At 36.1% G+C, this 25,310-nt stretch overlaps 1 protein-coding gene across 4 annotated transcripts in view; it reads right to left on the reverse strand.

The window, feature by feature from the left end:
• Positions 1-202: 202 nt before the first annotated feature.
• The window catches only part of BMT2 (base methyltransferase of 25S rRNA 2 homolog), a 33,027-nt gene continuing 7,919 nt past the window's right edge, over positions 203-25,310 (reverse strand). For 2 of the 4 annotated variants that reach the window (XM_056514008.1, XM_056514019.1), the window contains exons 2-5: positions 20,515-20,656; positions 11,425-11,598; positions 7,971-8,085; positions 203-3,488 (exon numbers count right to left, since the gene is read on the reverse strand). In XM_056514008.1, the coding sequence (XP_056369983.1) occupies positions 2,859-3,488; positions 7,971-8,085; positions 11,425-11,598; positions 20,515-20,656 (1,061 nt within the window). In that variant the 3' untranslated portion in view covers positions 203-2,858. Of the gene's footprint in view, positions 3,489-7,970; positions 8,086-11,424; positions 11,599-15,456; positions 16,653-20,514; positions 20,657-24,347; positions 24,437-25,310 lie in introns of those variants that run through there. The other 2 variants (XM_056514035.1, XM_056514028.1) reach the window with 2 other exon arrangements.

Raw genomic sequence — 25,310 nt, forward strand, 5'->3', positions numbered from 1 at the left:
AGGCAACATGGAGGAACTTAAAAAATCCTTCTGAAAAGCAAAGACCACAACTGAGAAGTGGAAGTGAAACTGAAGTACCAAATTTTACATCGTTATGGGTTATAACATCAACCCAAGACAACTATCTCCTTGGAAATCAAGAAAATAGCTTTGCATTGATTTCACTGGATTTCAGCAAAAGAAAATAATACAATAGCTCTACCCCAAATAAATGTAAAAAAGTGTTTTTGGTTTTTCAATTTTTTTTTTTTAATAAATGTGCTTTGTTCACAAAAGTAGTGACATAAAAGACAACAGAGATGCCAATACATGTTTTCTTTCTTTTCTTCTCCGGCACCTTAAGAATGAAACGTCTTGCACAGTCATAATTTTCAAATATTTCATAACCTAGAAATAATATTCTTGCACCAAAGCCAAATATACAACAACTCCTGATATCACCACTTTATTATTAAGGGAGATGTAAGTATTTATGTAAATCACACTTTCCTCCACCACCACAAGCTACTGTCCCTTGTGAAAAAAACAATACAAACCAAACCAAAAAAGAAAAAAACCCACAAAATAACCAATAAACCCACTTTGGGCATTTAGAATGATCAGCAAGAAAACCAAACTTATGAATCTCAGGTCCCTAAATCACAGTGTTGTTACCAACCTCCCAAAATGGATTAAACTTTAAATCTTAATATTTAAGCTATTTTGAGGGATAAATTTTGACCTGAATTGCATTTCTTTGTACATGAATCACAAACCAATTCACAGTAATCAATGCCAACATGTTTGATGGTGTACTAGTTTTTAAAATGAGTTTAAATATTAGGTGTACTTTGAAGAATGCAAGTATTAACCTCCTATAAACATCTGATTTTACAGCAGCAATATTTTAACATGAGCACTGCTGGAAGCAGTGGCTAATTGGGAAGAAAGGCGTTCAATGACAATACTGACTTAAAGCCAATTTTGAAGCCTTTGTGTATTTCATTAGAGAAGTATTCTCTGCAACAAAAATTATCAAGTGAACCATGACTCTTGTATGCCCAACCTTAATTCTTTTTTTCTTTTCACACATCAGAATATAATTGTTTGGCTTGCATAACCCTATCATTCAGATTGAATAACAAATTTGAATTAGGTATGTGGGAATGCTTTAAATTCAAGAAGAGACACAAAAAAAGCTTATGGTAAAGAATACAGCACCACAGTCCAGATCACATTTGAGTGTAAACTCAATGCAATGTAACCAATGCAATTACTCTATGTAGGAAATACTATAAAAGAAAAACAGGTAGTTCAAACTGTGACACATTCAGTGCAAAACTTCAGTGGAAGGAGTAAGTTTCATTTTTGTAGCAACCACTGTAAAATCCACACTACAACTTCGATTTATCTAGCAACTTTCATATTGTAAATACATGGCAATTTAATATGCTGTAACATATTTCATCACAATCACCTGTGAAACTGTATTAATATTTTTTTACCAATTTTCAGAAGTCAGAAATAAATCATGATCTGGCACCTAGTTCAAATAGTTTACTACTAGGCACTTACATATAGATTTAAGAGCCTAATATCCAAATCTGAAAATTCTGGCCATTATTTTTAAATGGAAGAAAATCTAAGCTAAACTAATAATGAATCCTCTTTTATAAACCGCTGAACAGAATTGATTTTTTCCTGCAAAAACTCTTAAGATTCATTGCACAAATTAAAAACTTAATAGATATTTCATCTCCTTACAGTGCTGACCAGTTTTCAGCCAGCTATGGAGTTTTTATTTAACTGAAGATTTTTTGGGTCCTAATAAGCAAACAAAAAGCATGTGTTAACTTCACTTGTGTGGTCTGAATTACAAGGCTTTATGCAAATATGTGTATGCTTGAAAAACCTGTACAGTTATGTTCCTTCTCACAAAATCAGTTTGTAGTCACTGGCTAACTTAGAAGTCCTACAAATAAGGACAATTCAAGAAAAAGTTGTTTCTTTTTAAAATGCATAAATAATTTACTTTAAAACATGACAAACCCCACCCTATCCCCCAAAAAACACAATTGGAAGAGAATACAGAACACCATATTTGGGGAAATACTGATATATGTTAGTGCTTTTATACTCATAAAACTGCAAAACATATTCCAGCTTTGAAGTGAAACATAATTGTCTAAACGTACCATACTCCTCTGGGGGAAAAGCCTCTTCAGAAATTGCTAGTTATGCAATGAAATTACACAGTATGTACAACTATGGATGAATATATTCCAGTGTTTTGATGTTACGTCAAGAGGGCTGCAATAAACATAAAATCAAATGTGCAAGCATTATAGTTTCTCCAGCCCAGGCTTAACCAGAGTGAAACAAATTTTGGAAGAAAAAAGTTTTGTTCCATAATTGAGAAGGGACATTTGTAACCAAGTGTCTTAACCTATCTGCACATTTAATTAAAGTGCAAATTATTTCTTCCTACATATACTTCCCAGAAGCCCACCAACTCCAGTGCCTTAAGCTCAACCACATTGAGTTAAAATACTGAAACAACATTTAACAAATTAAATAGAATTCACACTTCACAGCACTAAAGAAAAGAATGGTACCTTTCTGGAAAAAAAAAAAAAGCGATACAAATCTAAAGAAAGTAACAGCAATTTATGCTATGACATGAGTCATTTGCATAAAACTTGTATTTTTTCACTTTCATACAAGAATAAATTTTAAAATTCAAAAGTAGAAAAAAATAGCAAACTCTGTAAACCTTTGCATTTTCTTTATGCAAACCATTTTTCTGTGTTGAGCCCATGTTAGTATAGCAAAATTAGTTAAGCAAGAGGTTTCACTGAAAGGGCATTTCAACAACTACATTAACTTAGAAGCAATATAGGATCTTCTAGCTCATAGAAAGGAATAGAACTAGACTGGCTTTCTCCAGAGTCTGAGTCATAGGGAGCATCAGGTAGCTCCATAAAACCGTAAGCTAGCTGTTCATCTTCTGTATCTGACCGGACATAGCAGGCAGTGCTGGAATACTCCTCATCCTCTATACTGTTGAAATCCTGTGGGATATACAACATTCCTGGGTAGTTCCTGCTAACTAAGTCACTTGTTGTTTGCAGGGAAGTTTTCCTAAATGCCATCAGGTGCATGTGAGAAAACTTGGAATACTTGAAGCGTTTAAAACCCAAGGACTCTATGGCAATTTTCCAGCTTTTCATCATCATAGCCCGGCGATTCTGATGAGATGAATCAGGAGTTATTACAAGCAATAAGCCATTCAATACGAGAAGTTCATGTGCCTTCTTGCAGCATATCCATCGTTGATAGGGTGATGGAAAGTAAGAAAGAAGGAGCGAGAAAACAACAACATGGAACAGTTCTCCAGGCAGAGAATCAATGGGATTTTTCAGTTGCTTAAGAAAGGCATCTATAGCATCTTGTGCCAGTTGAAGAGGTTGCTGAATTTGAAGATTTAGGAAGTCACATTTGTACACGCTCTGGTGAAATGACAAACACAGATAACCAAATATCAAGATTAGTTTAAAGAGCAAATATAACCAAAATCCACAGAAAAATCGATGATTCCCTTAAAGAAACGTCAAGCCTATTGAACATTCCTATTGCTATTAAATCAATCTAAAAAATTAACATATATGCAAAATTTTAGATGTGCAGTGTTTTACTAGAGATTTGATATGTGAGAACAGTTAATTTAAAAAATACTTATCTCAAAAGGAAAATATATTGAATCAACTATCTCACAAATTATTTAAGAACTCAGAACATTGCAGGTGCTGAAAGCCTTTTATAGGTTTTTATAAACCTGAAGTAATTAATGGGAAGCTAAATTTGATACCTCAGAATTTCTACCAGCTCTTTAAAAATAATCCAAAAAACTCAGTAGTTTGGTCACTTGGAAAAAAAGCATCATTTTTTACTAATAAAGACAAGGAATAACAAGGCAATATGGATTCTGAAGTTACAATACTGATTTTCAGCAATGATGTAGATCCATGTTTTAGCTTTGCTGTAGATGTTATCAAAGTAAGCTAAGGTCTACAAATCATCTGTTAATCATTTGTGCACTCAAGCTGTTGAAGATTAGATATGACACACTAGAAATGACAATGCAATATACAGAAAAATAAATTCTTAATATCCTTAATCACAAAACACTCAGAAACGAAATGCATGCACTTTAGTGAATTTAAGTTTTGACACTTCATCAAAACCCTCGATTGACTTTTAATAAAAAAAGGTAGTAGGATATAATGTTGCTATCTGATAACAACAAAAATTGTTCTTAATGCCTAGAGAATGTACAGTGAATGACAGATACTAAACAGTAAGAAATATGAAAGCAGACACAAAACATTCTGTGGAACACATCCGAAAGGTGGAATTAAAACTGTTGCATTTTTATACCATGAAAGCAGTAACGGCAGAAAAATAGTAGAAAGAGTGTGTTTTATGAAGCAATATTCAAAAAAGATTACTAGGACACTTTTGCAAGGGTGTTCATAAAGGAACTCATACCCACAATTGTTTTCAAGTAGAAAAGAATGCTATTTCTGTTCACATAAAATCACATTCTCTTCCAAGAGCAGCAGAAAATTACAAAAAGTAATCAATGCTCAAAAAAAACAGATTTATTTTCGTTAGCTTTAATCTTGGCCTTCAATATGCTAAGACCCAGAAAAAGATTTTCATTATGTGACTATAACCAAGAAATATTAATTGCAACTATTATACCTGTAGGGCTATATTCTGTTTCCCTGTAATATTGAGAATAGGAAATTACAGTAGCAATTTCATTATATCCTCTAGTAAGTTTTAAAAGAACGAAGCAGTTTGAAAACTGTTCAGAGTGACATGCTAACTTTACTTAGAACGTCAAAACTTCAAGAGTTAAAAAGTTAGTGGTCACACAAAGTTGAAAAATACAATTTAGACTGCAAGTGTTTCTGAGTAGTGAAGAAACACAGGTTAGTAATGCAGAAATAATGTTAAAGACAATTTCAGAACTAAGGTATGTTTCAAGTGGAATCTGTAATCAGCTTTAGGACAAAAAAATGCTGCTAAATTGGCATTTGCTACTAAACTTTTGATATATATGTCTTGAACTAATATTTAAGTCCTCAGAGACACTGGAACAGCAGTTATATCTCAGTGCATCCACAGACATTTAGAACACAATCCTTATGTGAATAATTTGCACAGATATTTCAGAGAATATTCTGAGTTGGAAGGAACCCTCAAGTATGGAGGTATATATTCTAATTTTTAACTCCAGTACCCTTCCAGCCTCTTTATTTTTGGTCTCAGACTATATTTACTCCAATACAGCATCTGCTGCACACTCCAGTCTCAGTTTCCATCCTCCTAGCTACTAATAAGGCACATTTCCCTCAGTGTGCTTTACACCTGGACAGTGGAAGTGAGTGCATGCTGCTTAACTAAAGAAAATATTAATCTTTTCTTGTAAGGAGATTCTCTCTCTCTCAAAACCCTTCAATGGAAATATATTTCCATATTCCACAGTTTGCATTCTCTGTATGTGAAATACAGGTTCTAAAATTTTTGAAGATATTTACCCTTCAGTTACATAACTAATATTTCTATTCTTTTCCCTGTATTTCCACAATTACATCATTCTTATTCCTCCAAATAAATTAAAGTATCACTGAACTACTTAGTCTATATCCAAAGCATGTCTACATGAAGGTGGATAATCTTTTTTTTTATTAAAGAAAGAACTATTTAACCCTCTAATTGATATTATTTAAGAAACTGGCTTTGCAAGAAGCCTCTGTGCTTTAATTTGTTTTAAAAGGTACTTTAGGATCTTACTTGAGAAATCTCCTAAATCAGAAAATTTTACCAGTTTATTTTATTTTCAGCTTTTACCACAACTCACCAAGATAAATTTTTCAAGTCAGGAGATGACATTAACTACCATAATAAAGTTCTGGCCATTGCTCCGAAAACCTTAATTCAGCCCAGGCAACTGCTGGCCTAAAGATAAATTTATTCAGAAGGTTATGCTGCTGATGCAGCTCAAAGTAGAGTCATCTCCAGTACATCAGGGCTCATTAATTCTGTTTTGGAGGTAGGACTAAGCTTACTCTAGCAGATGCATTTGACTGCTCAAACTGTACTCCCTGTCCCTCCAAGAACACTTGCTAGCCAGGCTTCAAGGTGCCCTGAACAAGCCAAAGCATCCAAGAGAATCAAAGATGTTGGAGAGCCTGAGACATGCCTCAGAGTAAGCATGTGTTTGTAACCACATATACATTAGCACTCTGGGAAGCTCCTACCATGAAGCTATGGTACTAACCACATCAGATGACTGGAAATCAAATGTCTGATTATTCCCTTCTACTGGGAGAGAATCTAAAGAACTGGTTAGTAGATAGAAATTGCATTTGCTCCTCCATTAAATCCACAGAAGTGACTTTTTCAGGACTTTTCCCAATAAAGGCTTTGGTCACTGTATATTTAAACTGATTTTCATGAGAACAAATGTAACTTTCTTATGAAAGCAGAACAACAGATTAGAAGATAGAAAAATATTAACTAGGCATACCCAAAAGTTAATGTTTAGGTTCTACTCATGTCATGTTAGGTACCTAGCCTGCCATTATAGTCACTGGAGAATTAGTCAATACAGAACCCAATTAATCTCACCATCAAACAGCAGATATTTAGGTTTAACTATTTTTAATAGATATTCGCTGGCTGTAATTAGAACTTAGAACCTGAGATGTAGACACTGAGGATCTATAGATCATAGATAGAAATTCATTTGCCATTTTAAATGCCACAGGCTGCCACTTCAGTAGCATGTATCTTTTTTACCTCATGCCCAACATAGTCCTACAGCCTCCAAAGTGGTGGAAAGCAATCATGATGCCTGTGTTTCAAATTAGGCAAGACAAAATCTACTCAAAGTTTGTGTTTTACATGGAACAAACATCGAATTGCTTTTGAAAGCAATTTATCAGATTCAAATTTTTAAAGAGTATCTTTCAGTATCTCTCAGCATATAGTAAAAAATACAAATGAGGTGTTAATGGACTAAATATGGTAACAACAAGCTACCACGCATTTAGCATGTAAATCACACTGCAGCAAATAAGAGAACATTACTTTCCAGTTAACTGTATTATTTCACCTGTAAACTTCTTTTCACCTCTCTGCTACTAAAGAGGGTTACCTTGGGCCACAGATATTATTAAAAACTGATTTTTAACTGTAATTAGTCAAGGTGTGTATAACCTGTTTTCTGTCAGAAATGCCTTTCTGTGTCTTTTAAAAAAAATTCTTCCACTTTATTCTTTTGCATGGTTGATAAATGCAGTTACTGTTGACAGAAGCTGGGTGAAGAGCAAAAGACAAACACTGTATGATTACAGCAGAATTAAGGCATTTGAGAACCTTACTGCCTAGAGAAAATGAAACAGTTTACCCCAGATATGCAGATAAATTTGTCCTCTGGACTTTGGAAGCTCAAAAGTATTTCTATCAATAAACAGAAATGCTCCCTTGTAGCACACTCTGATTACTAAACCTCTCCAGAAAAACCTCACCAAATACAGTCACTGATCATTTCCTTCTGTTTGTGAATGCAGCTTCTGAGAGGTTCTTGCCTAAGCATAAGCCTACTTAATCGTTATTTATACCTTTTAAGATGCAAGGACTCATCTGAAATAAAGATAAAAGATAGCTACTAAAATTTTCAATTACAAGATTAACAACTATTATAAAGGCATGGCTCTAGGAAAAAAAATCATATTTTTAAAAGAAAACACAACTAGGACTTTAGAGCCTGATCATGGGAAAGGATATAGTGTTTAGTTCCTACTAAAACAGATATTTAGAAAGCATATACGTATTAAACGTACTTTTTTACAGTAATTTTGAGGCATTCCACAAATCTGACAATCAAGTTTATATCAAATACAGCAAACATTACATACCTCAACAGCTGGAACAATGTCTATGCCAACTGTCAGAAATTCTTCAAACTTCAGAAATGGATTAAAGCAGCTACCAACATCAAGTAATCTGATCTTTCCCAAGGAGTGAAGGAACCTAAGAAGCAGCAAGAATTAAGTTTTATCAAATGTAACTTTAAAAGCTGTATTCTGAGTCACAATTTCAGGTACCTTAAGCAAAAGATTCTCACAGAACACCACAGTAGTGACTAACAGAAATGAATGCCTTACTTCAATTGAGATACCTAAAGAACCTAGGTCCATCAAGAAAAGCAGATCGTCCTCAAGCAGAAGAGTTTTGTTCAGAGCAGCTGTAATACTATTAACTTGTGCACTTTTTCTAAGTAAATAAAATGGCACATTGTGTGTACAGTAGACAGGCTTTCTCATACTGTTTTGTGTTTCTCACTTAACTTCTTGTAGTATTTTGAAGTCCCACTAGAGACTAGAGTTAAAATTTCATTAGTTGAAAAGGGAAACAGAGAACAACTATATAAATTGCATCATTTACAGGGCTGCAATTTAAAAAAATTGCATAATGATTTGTAACATTTTAGAATATCCAAAATCCATTAACAGGGCAAACAAAGTCACAGCTTTCACAGGGACTTCACAGAGATGAGAATGCTAATAATGTTCCAGAAAGAAATTGCTTTTTGCTTCAAGTTTCTGTAGCCAAAACCAATTGGCCTCTCCAAAATATAACCTGTCTTGTTTCTGGGAAAGGCTCAGCCCTGGACAGACAGATAAGTGCAAAAACTTTCAGGAACAGAGGAGCAGAGCCAATGGAGTAAAACCAAGCCATGGCTGTACTCATAACAAAGCAGAAAGGAAAAAAAAGCCTCTAAGCAGCAATAAGAGATCAGGGATCTCTGGGTTCCTTCTAGACTCCTAGAAATAACCTACCAGAGAGGATGTCTTGCTACATTCGGCAAAATAATAATGGCAAGTTTAAGCATTTTGCTTCTATATAGAACAGAAGACATCCAGGGCACACTTCTCTCAAAACACCACTATGACCAAGGCAAACAGTTCAACAATTGCCTTTAAGTTAAAGGTGCAAACATAACCAAGCTACCCTGTAAGTCAATCAGTACTGAGATTTCAGAATGAAGATGAAAGCAACAGTTTTTACAGACTTGAAACAGAAATTTGGTTACTGTGTAGGCAGATCCCAGTAGCCATAAATCACAAACATGGACTGAAGTCAAGTAGTGTCTTTTCTAGCATAAGGGTAGTCTGAGGTTTCTCAGACCACCACTGCTAGACCTTGCAAATGGAGACACCAATGGTAGATCCTTCCTCATTCAAACACAAAAATGTATGCCTGTATGTATGCTTGCATTCTATGTGAGAATCCAATATGGTAACAACAAATCAATGGACACAAGGGACTATAGGAAGCATAACAAGAGGAAACAGGGCACTATAGTGCAGAGAAAACTTCCCATAAAAAAGACAGAGCCTCTAGAGATCTAAACATGTTCCTTTTAAAGAGTTCAATGAAACACTTGTACAGATTAAAATTAGGCAGTGAATCCAAAAAGCCTCTGATTTCCAGGACAGCCACTTCATCTATGATACAGTGAAAAATATCAGTATGATGTATTCTGTCTGCCTACTTACAAAAGTTACCTTATTCATACATATTTATATATTACTTGAGAGGATTATATATGGGATGAACAGAATTATTGTCTTTACACCTACCAGAGTAAAAGAAAGAGTCACAGGCTTAGTCATACTGAGAGACAAACCCACAACTCTTACTTGTAGTGTTCATGACCAGAATGGAGTGACAGTCTTTCAACACCGTGCGTAGGCACCCCCATATCCCTTGTACCAAGTCTGAGACTTCACTACTATATCAGTGCAGACAAGATAAGGTATCACAGGAGAGACCTCTGCTTTGTGTAATATACAATCCATTTACCTTCTCATAAATTCTGTAATTTCTCCTGTAAGGTGTCAAGAAAAAAAATGAATTTTGATTTCTCTGGGCAATAACAGACCAGTTATGCCTTGTAGTTCAAGGTCTGCATGGCTGCTAAGAACTTACTACCATTTGTAGCTTAATCATGTAAATATAATAAAACTTGCTTTTGCCAGGTATGTCTTAAGGGGTGTGTATATTTTTAAAGTTTTGAGAATGAAAATAAAAACCATCAGCACTCATATACTAACAAATACTTTAAAATAACTTATAAAAATTCTCTATTAACTCCTTTCTGTACACATTAGAACAAAAGGGAAGGCTACAAACAACTGGAAGCAAGAAGGCAGATGAAGTTAGCTCTGCAACAGTCACTATTAGCTGCAGAAAGTATGAAGACAGATCAAAGAGAGAGCAAAGAGATGTAAAGTGAGAACCAATGCTTTATCCTGACAATGCCTCCCACTAAACAACTTTAAAGTACATATGATCATCAAACCTATTGATTTAAACAAACATGAGAGACAAAAGACACCAGCTCCTAAGGACAGACACACCTACTAATAACATTAGTAACACGTCATTCTTTCCCTAACTGATACTACACCTAGTTTTAAGTAAGTGCTGATCACAGCAAACATGCTACAATAAAGGCAAAAAATTTCCTTACACAATTGCAGGAAGTTCTAAGAACTAATCAACAGACAATATGAAAAAAATAATAAGTATAACTTTTATAGATCCATGGTTATGCATTCATTATTTCAATGTACCTGTAAAATATTAATATTTTCCATTACACATGAAATAGTCCCAAACATGACCCATGTTATTTAGGAAAAAAAAAAAAAAAAAGAGCGAGACTTCAGAAATAATGAAGTTAGTCTTGGATGCCAAAAATAAAATTCTTGCTTGAGTGAAGGTCGCAAACAAAATTAAGACTGTTGTTTGGAAAATACCTCAAGGATACTACAAGTATCTGCAGAGCCAGTCATCAGAAAACTAGCACATTAAAAGTTAAGGGTTGTAATTCCAAATTGCTTTTGAAGTGTGTAATTGGAATCAAGAGTTTCTCTGCAATTATTTATGAAGAGAAAGTTTTAAGTACTCTGATATTTACATTTGGCACTTAGTACTTACATAAGCAATTGACTTTTCAACAGTGCTGAACATCCATTAGATTCTAACTTAATTAACATCTCCCCTATTTCACCTCAAGGTTTAATATAAATTGCTTTGCACACCAATGACATACTCAAGTGAAATTGCTCTAACACTAAAATGAAGATGACCAAGTTGTCATTCTCAAGCAATTTTTTTATGACATTCACCAAAATATACCACAACACAAACAGCTCTAGAAATGTATACATTCACATGGAAATTCCCTTTCTTAACTATTAAAAATACATCAAACGATCTAACATGTTATGGGGAAAAAAATGTCAGGGTAGATTTTAACACTCAAAAAAGGGGAAAAAAGTCAAAATGAGTAAAACTTACTCTTCTGTCATAACTTCATGATTTGTCAAACCAAAGTTTGGCAAAGGATCTTCAATCTTGGGAGTCTGAGGAACATTTAAAGCTGGAGTGGTCTTAGAAGCAAGAAGTGCTCTTTTTTCATCTTTCTCAAGTGCTTTTCTTTTTCCACCGTTCTGAAAATATTCTCGGCATACGCTGAAAAGACAAAAAGAAAAATTCCCCAGGAAAACAGAATGCTCTTAGTCACTAAGATAGCTAAGATACATACCAGAGGGTTAAGAGATACAAGTGGTGTCACTCTTAAACAAATCTGGGTTTTATTTCAACTTTGGTATATCAGCTTGAAAAAAGATGTGATACACCCAACAACACAAAATTGAGTTGCTGGGGTTTTTTCCCCCCAAATTATGCCATAAGACACAGCTGAGTAAACAGATTCAAAATATTTTTATCTGGATAGACTTTTAGAGTAAGACAGCAGAAGTCTTGTCAGAACATTATCAGAAGGTAAACTTCAGCTCAGTTCTCCATTATAGTGCTAAGAGTTATCAACTAGCTCCCTGTCAACACAGGGTGTTGAAATGTATAGTTTGATGGCATGTAAACTGGGGGAAAAAAAACCTAATCCAGATTTATGTGCAAACTGACATCCAGTAGTTTTTAATTTTAACTGAATTTGCCTGGGCATTTTTTGTTTTAAGTAACAGATAGTAGCTGTATTAGTGTGGAAGACTTATTTTAGCTTTCAGTTTTCCCCCATATTTACTAATTTTTCTCATAGGAACTAGAACAAAATATTAGCCAGTTTAAATCAATTAATGTTACAACAGAAGTTAAATAGCACTTGCATTCTTCAATCAGTGGTCAGCATTAGTGTATAAGAAGAAAGCACTATGTTTGAGAATAACTGAATTTAATCCACAAAATGTTACTAGAATAGGAAAAAAAATTGTTGCTGTGAAATGAAAAAGCCGGACTCACCCTGCAAAATTCAGTTTTTTTAAAATAAATTTGCTATCCAAGTATTTGCATGAAAATTTTAACCTAAATAATACTTGTTTAAATAATGTTTTCTGAACAACTCATTTTTATTATGCTTTCTAGAAATTCACTCCATTTCCCTCTAACAAAACTGCAGAGGTTTGAACGAAACATTCCACAAAACATAAATTCAAGTGCAGTTTAATAATAACTTATACAAAGCAGGAGCAAGATAATGACACTTCACATCACAGATTTAAGGATGGACATGCTGGTATAATGGCACACTTAAATCACAAATAGTGACAAGGACTGGGAATACACTGGGTTTTTCTAAGGTTCAGTGATATTTTAGGCATCAAATATACCTAGTCTCTTCATCATGTAAGATGTGAAGGACAATGAAAAAAAGTCTTTGGAGTGGCATGGAGTTTCTTAGGTGAAAACATATACAAGGAGGTACAGATAGAAGTAACTTTACCCCAAGACAGGTAGGAAAGAAGCACCTAGAGCCAGAAATGTGTAATCACAGAATGGGTCAGGTTAGAAGGGACCCCAGAGGGTTATCTGATCCAAGCTCCCTGCCCAAGTAGGGTCATCCCAGAGCACATGGCACAGGATTGCATCCAGAGGGTTCTGGAATATTTTCAGTGAGGAAGATTCCACCTCTCTGTGCAATCTGTTCCAGTGCTCAGTCACCTGCACAGTAAAGAAGGTCTTCCTCATTTTCAGGTAGAACTTCCTGTGCATCAGTTTCTGCCTGTTGCCTTTTGTCCCATCGGCTGGCATGAACCAAGCAGAGCCTGGATCCATCCTCTTGACACCCACCCTTCACATACTGATAGACACTGACGAGGTCCCCTCTCAATTGCCTCTTTTGAGGCTCAACAGGCCCAACTCCCTCAGACTTTCCTCATAAGACAGATGCTCCACTTTGGCTGCAACACTACCAGAAACACAGACTGCAAAATTATAGCAACTCCATCCATTAGAGACTGCACGTATTGAAAGACAACAATTCTAAAATTAACTAAGAAGCCAATCACTTAACTTAGCAGGAAAGAGATTTAAAAAAACTCAATAGACAAATGAGAAACCCCAGAAAAAAACCATTTGCATTACGGCTGGTATGCTAATTAAAGTGTATTTTACACATTGTATTATTTATTTATAAGAATGTGATCGATTTAGAACTATTTAGTTCTGTGTACCAACTAGTCAAAGAAGTGAAACTTGGAAAGAAAAATCTTTTTTGTCCATTTATCAGCAACTGCACCACTTTGTTAGCACCTTGCAGTCCCTTTATTTTTATTCTAAGTCTTTTTTTCTCATTACATCTCTTAAAACATCCAGAATCAAGGGCAGTTTAAGTAGTGCTGCACTAACATTAAGACATAAGAGAATTCTCAATCTTGGAAGAATGTGTTCCTTTTTTTCTTAACTATTCATATTATCAACTTTTTAATTCCCTAGGAGCTAGTGTGCTACACAGCTTAACACTTCATAAGCACAGGAGAACCACTTACTTGTAAAATGCGAATTCCTCTTGCCACTGAGAAGCAATTTCTTCTTCACTCTTGGTACTGATGCAAATAAGTGTTTTTTCCATCCCTCAACCACTATCACGTCAAATGAGTTCTCATAATTCTATATTCTTCATAACAGACCTTCCTCATTTGCATGTAAGACACTATCAAAGTCAACCACAAAGAGAAGAATTCTCCTACTTCCATATTTTCCCTGGTGGACAGCTGGCCAGTGCCACAGAAAAGCCCAGTAATTGATAAAATTCTTCATGTCCAGATCCTAGGCTCTGCATACTGGTGCAGTACCACAGGTACCAAAAAAGCCAAAAAACAATCCAAACAAAGAACCTCAGATCACACTGCACTTCACAGCCACTGAGGGTTATCTTCCCTTTATGCTTTTGTGATGTCACAGACATTCTGGCATGATTGCTACATGCTCCTGAGCTCTCAGAGTTGTCTTTGTACTCTCCCTGGAGAAGTGACCCCAGGAGGTGTCCTGTGGGGTAACAGTGAGCACATCAGCACTCAATGCATTGACAATTAGCAGAGATACTGCTCTGTAAACTCTGTAATTTACCACATGGTAACTTGCTGATATAGCCAGATGTTTAACTTCACAGTCATTAAAAGCCATCATTGATGGCTTTGAGTTCAAAAATCTGGTTTTGAGTATGTAGTTATACAAGACTCTGCATTTAACAACTGTTTCAAGTAAGGAACAGAGCACCTCAATTATCTACAAACCAAAAATTAAGCAATCTATTTTATAATTCTAAAAACTGACATGGCTCCATTTTTAACTGACAAACATTCAGTCTCTGATGACAAAATATTAGCCCTACTCTTAACATACTTGCTTGTGAAGGATTGTGCAATGTAAATACTATCTGAGCTGATGCTACAGTTCACACAAACAGTGAAATAAATATTTCAGGTCTAAACTATTTCAGTTTCCTAGATGAGAGACAGGTTAGGCTTCTGAGTGAAATATGCAGTTCATGTCTTTTTTTTTAAAAAAGAAATAAAAACCCCCAAATTTTTGTATTTCCTCAGTGAAACTTATTTTCCCTATTTCAAGTCTCAAACAGTAAATAACCTGCTCTAGTTGACTCCCCTGCTCTGTCTGCCACTTGGGTAGGACACAAAAGAAGTCTCAGAAAAAGCCAATATGAATACATATAATTTTGTTAATACTCTCCAGCAATAAAAAGAAAAGCTTTGTTTTCAAAAAGAAAGAGTAAATCCATGAGTTTTAATAGAACATAAAATGAAAAAAAAATGAGGGGGACATTGCCAGGAAACACTATATGAAATTAAAAAACCATAACAGAATTGTTAATTAGTTCTTCTGCTCAAGTAATAATGAACTAAATTAAAGCTGATGTGGTCGATTTTTATCATGGCAAAAACCAGTTTCTGATACTGCTTCTGTAATCTATGTCTGAGGATTTCAAGCATCCAGTTTTATTGACTGACTCTCTCCTTCTGCTTTATAATGAGGAAAAGGTAAGCTTGACTCATGTTCCTTAGAATATTTACTTACCAAAACCTTAGATGGCATTCAGTGAGGGTACACAGAAATAGCAAACTTCCCTTCAGAGCTGAAGGAATGTCTGGACTTTTCATCAGGGTTTCTATTGCAAAACATATCTCCTCTCCTCCTGCACTGAGGAACAAGTCTATAAATGCTCACTCTCAGAGCTGCTAGCCTGAAAAAAATATAATTGCAAATGCTTCTACAGCTTTAACCTATCTACGTCCCAACCTCCAAAGTGAAGGGAGGGAGAAGTCTCAATTGCCCTTGCACACATTAATCGTACTCAGAAGAGCAGTCAAGTTTCCCTTGGACTAAAAATATTTCATGATTGTCATGTGCACCCAGCTTCAAGTTAAGGAAGAGTGTTCACTGTAAGTGAGAACACCAGGTTTCTCAATGTAAAGTATGATAATTTTTTATCAGTATAACTATATTTTTATAAACTTCGAGTTGAGAAACTTGTATATAATACATTTTTCCACTTTGATATTTGGTCTCAATTCTAGGGGTTTGAGACATTTTCCTTTTGGGAAATGCAACTGGATCTGTAATCATACCTTTATCTTGGGCTGTGGCCACCCTAAGCCAGTTTCTGGAGGCAATATCTTTTACTGCCAGAGGATTCAAAGAAGTTGAAAATTGTCAGCAGTTATCATATGATCATTGCTTTAATTAGCTCTAGCATTCAACAAACAAAAGATGCTCTTGTCAGAACAAAGTAGTCATAGAATCAAAGAATATCCTGAGTTGGAAGAGATTCATCAGAGTCACTGAAGTCCAGCTCCTGGGCCTGCAGAAAACAGCCCCAAGAGTCACACCATGTGCACAAAAGTACTGTTAAAATACTTCTTGAACCCTGTCAGGCTGGTGCTATGACCACTTCACTGAGGAGACTGTTCTAGTGCCCAACACCCTCTGGGTGGAGAACCTTTTCATAATACCCAACCTAAACCTCCCTTGACACAAGTTCACGCCATTCCCTTGGGTCCTGTCACTGGTCACCACAGAGATCAGTGTCTGCCCTTCCTCTTCCCCTAAAAAGCAAGGAACTGCAGTGAGGTCTCCCCTCGGGTCTCCTCAAAGCTCTTCACCATCTTGGTTGCCCTCCTTTGGATGCTCTCTCATAGCTTTGCATCTTTCTTACATTGTGGCACCCAGAGCTGCCCCCAGCACTGGAGGTGAGGCTGCCGCAGAGCAGAGCACAGCAGAGCAGAGCAGGACAATCCCCTCCCTTGCCCGGCTGTGATGTACCCCAGGACAGGGCTGGCCCTCCTGGCTGCCAGGGTACTGCTGGCTCACATCCAGCTTGCCATCAACCAGGACTCCATGTCCCCTTCCCCAGCGCTGCTTTCCTGTATTTCATTCCCTAGTCCATCCTAAGCGCAGAACTGGGCACTTGTCTTTGCTAAAATTCATATAGTTGGTGATTACCCAGCCCTCTGACTTGTTGAGGTTTCTCTGGAGAGCCTGTCTGCCTTCGAGGGAGTTAACAGCTCCTCACAACTTGGTATCACCAGCAAACAATATGTTTAACAGCAAAAAATTAAGACTGTCATATAAAAGTGAACATTGTCCTTTCCCATTTTAAATGGTTCCCCTCCTGCTGTTTCTGCCACCTTCCTCAGTTCCATTCTCATTGCAGTGAACTGCTCGACTAATCACATTCACAAAAAAAGCCTGCAAAATGGTGTTGAAGGGACTTGCAAACACTCATTCATCCAATCTTCCAATTAAATAGGATCAGCTTTCCAGTTCTAGCAGAGATCTGCTATTCTCAAAGATCCTCTTATAGATTACTTAGCCTTCTCTTCTTTTCACTAGACAGCTCCAGTTTCCAGAAAAGAACACCAAGGCTTTTGTGGAAAAAATAAGAAGGTTTTTGATAATTTCTTTATCTTTCTTGGAGTTGAGCTGCAGTTTGTTATTTTTTAAACACAGTGGCCAAGGTGATATTTTGGCTAAGACCAATGCTAAATAAAAGAGTAGTACTTTACATATCTTGTAGACAATCTCATTAACACACTGAAGTATGATATTTGCCTCTACTGCAAAAGCATCCCATGACCACTTCATATTCAGTTTATGGCCTGCTTCAGAATCCAAACAGTTTTTTGAAAGATTAAAACAATCAATTATTCCCTGGCCTTTATGTGGACAGCTGATATTTAATGTAGTAGATAATGTTTAGTATAGTTTATCACTGTATTAATTTTAATTCTGCTCTCAGAGTGACAGTTCCTCTCTCTCTGGTCTCATTTCCAAATTTAATAAATATACTTTAGCAAGCTGCTAATAAAAGTATTGATTAGTTATGGATACAGAGACAAACTTTGACAAATACTTCTCAGTAAACCACACTTTTAAGATAAGCTTCTCACATCTATTCTCTGCAAATGTTTCCAAACAATTCTGTACTCACCTGTCATTAATTTCATCAGAACTGTATTTCTTTGCTGATTAAACAGTCAAAAGACTAGGTCTCAATAGTGTTTTGTCATGATAATTAGAACAACAGATTTTATTTTTTGCTCTTTAAAAAAAACAGTCAAGTCAACACAAGTCTCAGCACTGAGGCAAAAGCAACAGAAGGAAGCAAACCTGCTGGTCTGGCTTATTCTGTTCTAACTAGAACTAGAACAGGCTGGCATTCACTGCCCATACAAAGGTTCACCAGCCTACCTATGCCAGCAAAAATTAAAGAGTTACAACAATTATTCAGGGTAAACACCATCTTAACATGTTTTGTTTAAGTTTTGTGTTGTAATAGAAATGAAAAAGTAACAGAAGTGCTAATTTGCAAATACCACTTGCTACTTGCATTCAATTTTCTAAATATATGTAGAGAAAGGAAGGAAGGAACAGTTGAGTGTTGTCCAAGCTTTTTACATTACCACTCAGGGGATCATAAACCTGAATCTGAAAGCAGATAAAGTTTTAATCCCCCTTCCCTCTCCCCACTTAACAGTTCTGTTAATATTTCCCTGAACCAATAAACAAAATTGGCTCTACACAACTCAGCAAACAGCAAACAGTTTATGATGTACTGCTTTCCATCTTTTACAGCTTCTAGAGTCTGAACACATGTTCTTTAAATCAACACTAATGAAGAAGTAAAACAGTAAGTTTTATGTCATCTGGTTTAAGAATTATTGTCAGAATTTTTCCAGTGTCTTCAATTAAATAGCTGGAAAGACTTTTGAAAGAAAAACAAAATTGTTATTCTTGGTCCTGAGAAGTACACATAGCCTCTCTAGTGGTTATTCTACACTATCTATTTTATCAGATCCTAGGAGAATACAAGGAAAATGAAGGAACGAAAAAGACCCCACAAAGTCTTCTGTACTTTTCTTTTTCCTTTTAACTAATGGAAAAAACACTTCTCAGTTTCAGATTGCTGAAAAGATATTCCTTTAAATTAAAGCAACACTCTCTCCTTTCTTCAGGAAGCATACACTGATGGTTCCAAACTATTTGCAGCACTCCACTCACAAATTAAACTTCATCTAATATGAAACAGTTACCTTCCTGCTGTAACATAGTAATAATAACCACTGAACAAAAGCTTTCACTTAAGTCTCATGTAAGTTACCTGGCATGCAGTTCTGCACCCAGGCACAAGGAGGAGTAACAACAATGGGACCTGCCACCTGTCTGGCACACCTCTTGGCCCCGTGAGAAGAAACAAAAAAATTGCAGAACACAAAGTCAACCTGATATGTTCTGGTATTTAGCAATCCGGGCCTAGGTATAATCTGAGAAGTGAAAAGTACCCTCTCTTTTTCTACTAAAGAAAAAACTCCTGATCCTTTGACTTTGCAAAGTGAAAATCTACGTGCTTTATCTGAAGCTTTATACCAAGACAGAGCATTTTAGTGTCTCTTAGTGGGTGGATTCTCTTCCTAATACGAGCTCAGGCAGCAAAGCCCAAACTGGAAATTTACTTCAATGTTTACTTTTTAAATGATCTATAACAAAACCAAGTGGGAGCTCGAAACCTTCTATATACAAGTCATCACTGTGCACAAGAAACATTATCCTGTCCTACAGGATAACAGACAAACTTGCCACAAACTAAGGGATTACTGCTTAGATGAAATTAAAGAACACACTCTCAGCTCTACTGAAAATGCTCAGCTTTTTATTAATTGATCCATTTCCAGAAGCCATAGAACAGCTCAAGCTGCCACCAAGATCAATTCTTTCACAGTCAATTCCATTTTCTCTTTTTTGTTTTATGGGCTCAAGAGAATTTAAATTTAACAATACCACATCTACTGTTCTTTGCTCAGCACTTTGCAACACTCACCTGCAGGACCTACAAACTGGCAAACACGATTACTTTTTGGTTTTCTGAAGTCATTCCCTTCCTAACAGCAAGACCATTGATACACCCTCTTCCCATTCAAATCTCAACAGCATTTTGTTTTATCCTGCTGTACAGATTCCATAGTATGTCTTGGATGCCAGCTGCATGAAGGAATTCTGAATAACCAACATTTCTCCTTTTAACTCTTATTTCACGACTTTTGTGAGTTCAGATAGTGCAACAAAAACTAAATGTTCATGAGTAACAGAATTTTAGAGTACTAAATACATTTAAAACAAGTTTCACAGGGGTAAAGTCTGTCACAGGAGATTAAGAATTGAAAATTAAGCACCAGAGATCTGCATTTAAAGATCAAACACTATTATATGTACAAGTCAAACCAAACCCCTGAAAATTAAACTTGAGTTACACTAACTGCATTTATTCAGCTTAGGTTCAAAAGCATGGAAAATTACTTCATACATTTATTTGCAAGCAGCTTCAGCATTTGAGAAAAAATTAATTGTTGAAAATACTTCAAAAAAGGATCACCTAATAACAGAACACTTCATAAGCTATTTCCCTAGTAAGTGGGAACACTAAGAAGGTATTTTTTAAGAAAGCAATAAATTATTAATATGCTGTAGGACAAACGTTAAATATTGGCAAAAAGTAAAAAAAAAAATAAAATTAAGCTTTGTATTATAAATTATTGCAAGTAAAATCATTCAATTGTGTGTTTCAAATACACTATTTACCTGCAACACCATTCAATTCGGCCTTCACCTTCACAAGTTTTTGCCCAGTGATTATCTGCAAGGTTTTTCATTGCCACAGCATATTCACACAAAGTTTCTTCATCCTCACAGTGCTCACGCCAGATCTTATCAAAGTCTCCCACTAAACAAAACAAAACAAAAAAATTCCACATCAGATACAAAGTCTCTCATTATCTCCATGGCAAAATCCCCATCCAGTTAAAAAGTTACATAATGCACCAACAGATTACATTACTTGCACATAACCAAAACAAATTCACCTTTCTCTCTAGTCATAAACACAAAATTCCAAGTTTTGGGGCAGGAAAGGGACTCTCGGGTACTTGAGAAACTAGAAATATCAGTACACAGATTTTGTTCCATTTGTTCTGTGAAATTAAAGTCCCTGGGAACTTGCTTTCAGGTTTCTGTGCATGAGCATTAACTTGACAAACATTTTAGAAATGAAAGATTTAAAGGTTTCTACTAGCATTCACATCCATGGCAAATACTGTGATGACATTACATGAAAAAGCCATGAAAGTTAAACCCACAATATAGATTTCTTTGGGTATACTGAAAAAGAAAAAGGAATTAAAACACTCATTTATTGCTGTCTAATCTAGCCAGGCCTAGTAAATTAGCTTCTAGGGATAATACTGAAGAATCAAACCAACTATGATAGGAAATCTCAGACAAACTCCTCTGCTGATCTCCAGGGACATATTTATTTCCATGCTCCTCACCTCGCTGAAAAGAAGCTTTGCAAGTTAAGTTCTGGCACTTCCAAGTAATTAAACATGATGATTTTCCTTCTTTGCTCCTAAGCATCCACTTCTCCTAGCCTGCTTTACATAATATACTGCTAAACAAAAACAAGATAAATGCAAGTCATGGCTAGCCCCAATTCCTATACGGCATGCAAACCCTTGGTGTACATTCCTGAAAGGATATTTCTGTCCAAAGAAAGATGCTTTCCTGGAATGGTGTTCACTAATTTCCTTTGTGTTTTTTAATCACAATATGCACATATCTAGAACATGACAATCTGCAGAATAAAAAACATGTACTGATTTTTAACTTACAAGCTAATACAGTTAAATATAACTTTACAAGAATATAGCTATATTTTAAGCTTTAACTTGGACAAACAACCTTTCAAAATATGGTTTCATCTTGTAGCATCTTTATATGAGAAGGAAATACTTTAAAAGTTTATCAACCATAAGCTAGCAATTAATGTCTGTTAAAGCCTGAAAGTAGCTTACAGTGACTTATCCTCACACCAGTACGAGATTTCTGTTTCTAACACACTTACGGCGATTTCTTTGATGTACTTTGTTTTAATTAGCAGTAAATCAAGGATTTTTTCCAGTGACAACCTTTTTATTTCTTCCCACCTGTGCAAAGCAGCAACAATTCTCACCTCATTTGTCCTCCACTCACAGAAAGACTGGCCCTGATGGACAACTATAGATGTATACTTCAAAGATTTTAATCAACCATCCAGATTACTCCCTACTTAGGTTTGGTTTAGGGATGTCATAGCAATTTTCAGAAATAAGCATCTAGCACACTTGTACAATCATCAAAGTGAGTCATGTTTAAAATTAGGTGTTTATACTCCCTTGTCTGAGATTGCAGCTGAGATAGAAGGGAGTGGCCAAAATGTAATGTTACCAAAATGGGGAAGCTATGTAAGAAATGATGTATTCTACTTGCTGTTCAACAAGCATATATAGAACAAAAAAGAAAAAAAAGGTGTAATACTGAACAGCATGCCTCATTATTTTCCAAATGATCCAAATTCAGAAGTATGCTTTATAAGAAATAGTACCAGCAAGGCCACCAGCTGACCACCAGAGCAAACACCCAAGTTGCAAGCAAGTCCTCACAGAGGTTTCTGCTAAAACCTGCAGTGCACTTTTACAGAGCTTTCAGGAGAGCCTTCTGTAGAAACAAACATGCACAATGGAACATATCCTACTGACAAAAGACAGCAGAAAACAGCATCAACAGTAGCCTACAAGCATGGGGGCAAAACAAACACAACTCCAAGCCATCAAAGCACTAGCTAAGTTTGAAGGGATTCTCAATAGCAAATTAATTCTGGGGCAACTCAGACAAAGTGTTGCAGTTTCTCCAGCTCTATATTCTGAATCTTACTGCATGCTCCAGACAACTGTGAAATGCTTCAATGCTTGCAGTTGCTAAAGATTTGTTTGAACACATGGCCAATCAGAAAGGTAAAAAGTAAATGAATGAACACTTACTGAAGGAAAATATCAAAAATACAAAATCTGAAGTTTACGACTGATCTTTTATTTCACTACTTCATCTGGTCTATCCTGAAGCAATTATTCTATTTCCAAATACTTCTTTTCCTTAAAGCTTAAGAAATAAGACAGATGGGAAAGAAGAAATATGCAAAGACCACATGTTATTAACTAGCCTACCCTTAGTAACAGCAGTGATGCCTTCTAACACCAAATCCTGCTCTCATAGCAGCTGCTCTGATTTCCTTCTGAACAAGGCATAGATTTGCACCTCTTCCTGGAAGTCAGACAAAGGGTAAAAGCATCTGCAGATAAGGGGTCTCAAACTCAGACATATAGCAACAGACCCAGAGCTGAGTGCCAGCACACTGGGACATGAACTTCGGGTTACAAAAGAGCTGTCTATAACAGTAACAGCTTCTTGGCTCTGAGCTGACAAGAAAATAAAATTTAATTATACAGACCATGAGAAGAGAGATGTGGAGCAAAAGTGAAAAATTAATCCCAAAGTAATTCCATAACACATATTAAGTCAATTCTGTAAGCACTTTTGGTTTATTTTCATTTGCTAATACAGAGATGCAGAAATTGTCTACATGGGACAGATACAGCCCTGCTTTTGTATGAAGAGCACTGAAACAGAGGAAAGAAGGCAGCAGATGAAACAAGGAGAGGACAAACTTCCACAAGATCACAACTGACAGAGTTGTGGAATACTCTGGAATATGGAACAACTTCTGGGTGTTTCAAGAATATGAGACGTTCAGGAAGAGCTGCTTAACAGGAAAAAAAAAAGTCATTTCCTCATCAAATGTATAACTAAGCTTAAAGTTCGTGAAGTTCATGCAGCTGGGCAAACTACAGGAAGAAAAATCCATGACGAACTCCATGTTCAAAGATGAAATTTCTAACTCAGGAGCTCCTAGACCACAAAATCACTAGAAGACAGAATGGTAAGCAAGCGCACAGTGATACTCCAGCAGCATTTTTCACTTATTCTTGTCTAAGCATCTGCTGCTGACCAACTGTCAATACTGATTTTGATACGATGCCCATTTCTCTGCCCTTCCATGGATACAAGCTCCAAAGAACTGCAGATAATGGGTCATTTTAAGGCACCGGCTATTGTGCTGGGCTTTCAAAAGGGTCTGGCGTCTAATTTCCTTTGAGCAAGTAGCATGGCAGTGCATTGTCTGTCTGTGGTTTTTTCTCCCCCATATTTTAACATAGTGAACTTTGAGAAGACACAAATAGGCACACCAGGTATAGGAACTTTAAATCTAGAATCATGCTCCAATACTGAGTTGAAAATGCAAACAAGTCCTTCCTATCTGTTGAGGCAGTGACTACAAGAAGTCTTGTAGCATTCAATTTCAAACTGATATCCAGAACACAGAAAAGTTATGTATTAATTTTTTTCAATCAGTATATTATAATCCACTGCGTACTAATTTTTAAGTAATACATTATAATCCAGGTGCAAATATGGCATTAACTCTATACTCTAGAGTTAAACATTTATTTATGAATCAATACATTTTGCTGTAAATTACTCACCAGAATCGGGTAGGTCAATCAATAAGGCAATTAGTTAATTCATTGATAAGGAACGGGCAAGCAGCGCTGGGGATGCAGGGAGTCTGTGCTCCACCAACATGTCCCTCCTATCCCTAGTCACTGCCCTTTTATAGGTAGTTTCTTGGTGGGCTGTGACATGCCCACTGTGCTGGAGTGCAAGCCTGAACATGTTGGCTAGCACTCAAACAGCAGTGGCTACAAGCCCCCACCAGGTCTGGACAAGACTCGAACATGTGTCAGGTTACACTCCCAGCAAGCAGCTAACAGCAGGGACAAGCCTTTTCATGTTCGCAGGAGCCCGCGTTTGCCTTACACATAAAAACTGGATACAATTCATAATTATAGTGGCAAAAAAAAAAAGACGAAATACATAACAGCAAAAGCCAGCAATTCACAGCAAAGTGATTTAAATAAATACAATTAAATAATTGTATTTTCCTTTGTCTCATGTCCATGCTTTAAGTTCAGTATTCTTGTTTATATTGATCCCATGGTATATTTCCATAATGACAAAAATCACTATGTAATATTTCACAGTTTTCCTTATATAACCAAATAGACAGCAAAATATGCAGGAGGATTTCATGACAAAACTAGTAGTTACTTGAGAAATAAGATACACAAAATCTTGCATTAATCAATCAAGATTTCACTGTATATTGAATAGCAGTTTTAATCACATCTTAAAGTTAATATTTAATTTTGTCTATTAAACTCATCATACTCATGACCATCCCCCAACATAAAGTTGAAGACACTAAACGCTTCTACTCTACAATTACAGATTACCTTTTAAGCAATTTACAACCTCTTTTGAATGCTGAACCGTCAGAGATCTTCATAGGCCTAAGATATTCATCAAGGAGCCAAACATGCCACTGTCCAACTGAAAAGCGTGACCAGCAAAACCAGCTCTTAATACGAGTTTCACACACCTCTCAA

The sequence above is a fragment of the Oenanthe melanoleuca genome, chromosome 1A (genome assembly GCF_029582105.1).
Source record: "Oenanthe melanoleuca isolate GR-GAL-2019-014 chromosome 1A, OMel1.0, whole genome shotgun sequence".
In the NCBI taxonomy this organism is placed as follows: domain Eukaryota; kingdom Metazoa; phylum Chordata; class Aves; order Passeriformes; family Muscicapidae; genus Oenanthe; species Oenanthe melanoleuca.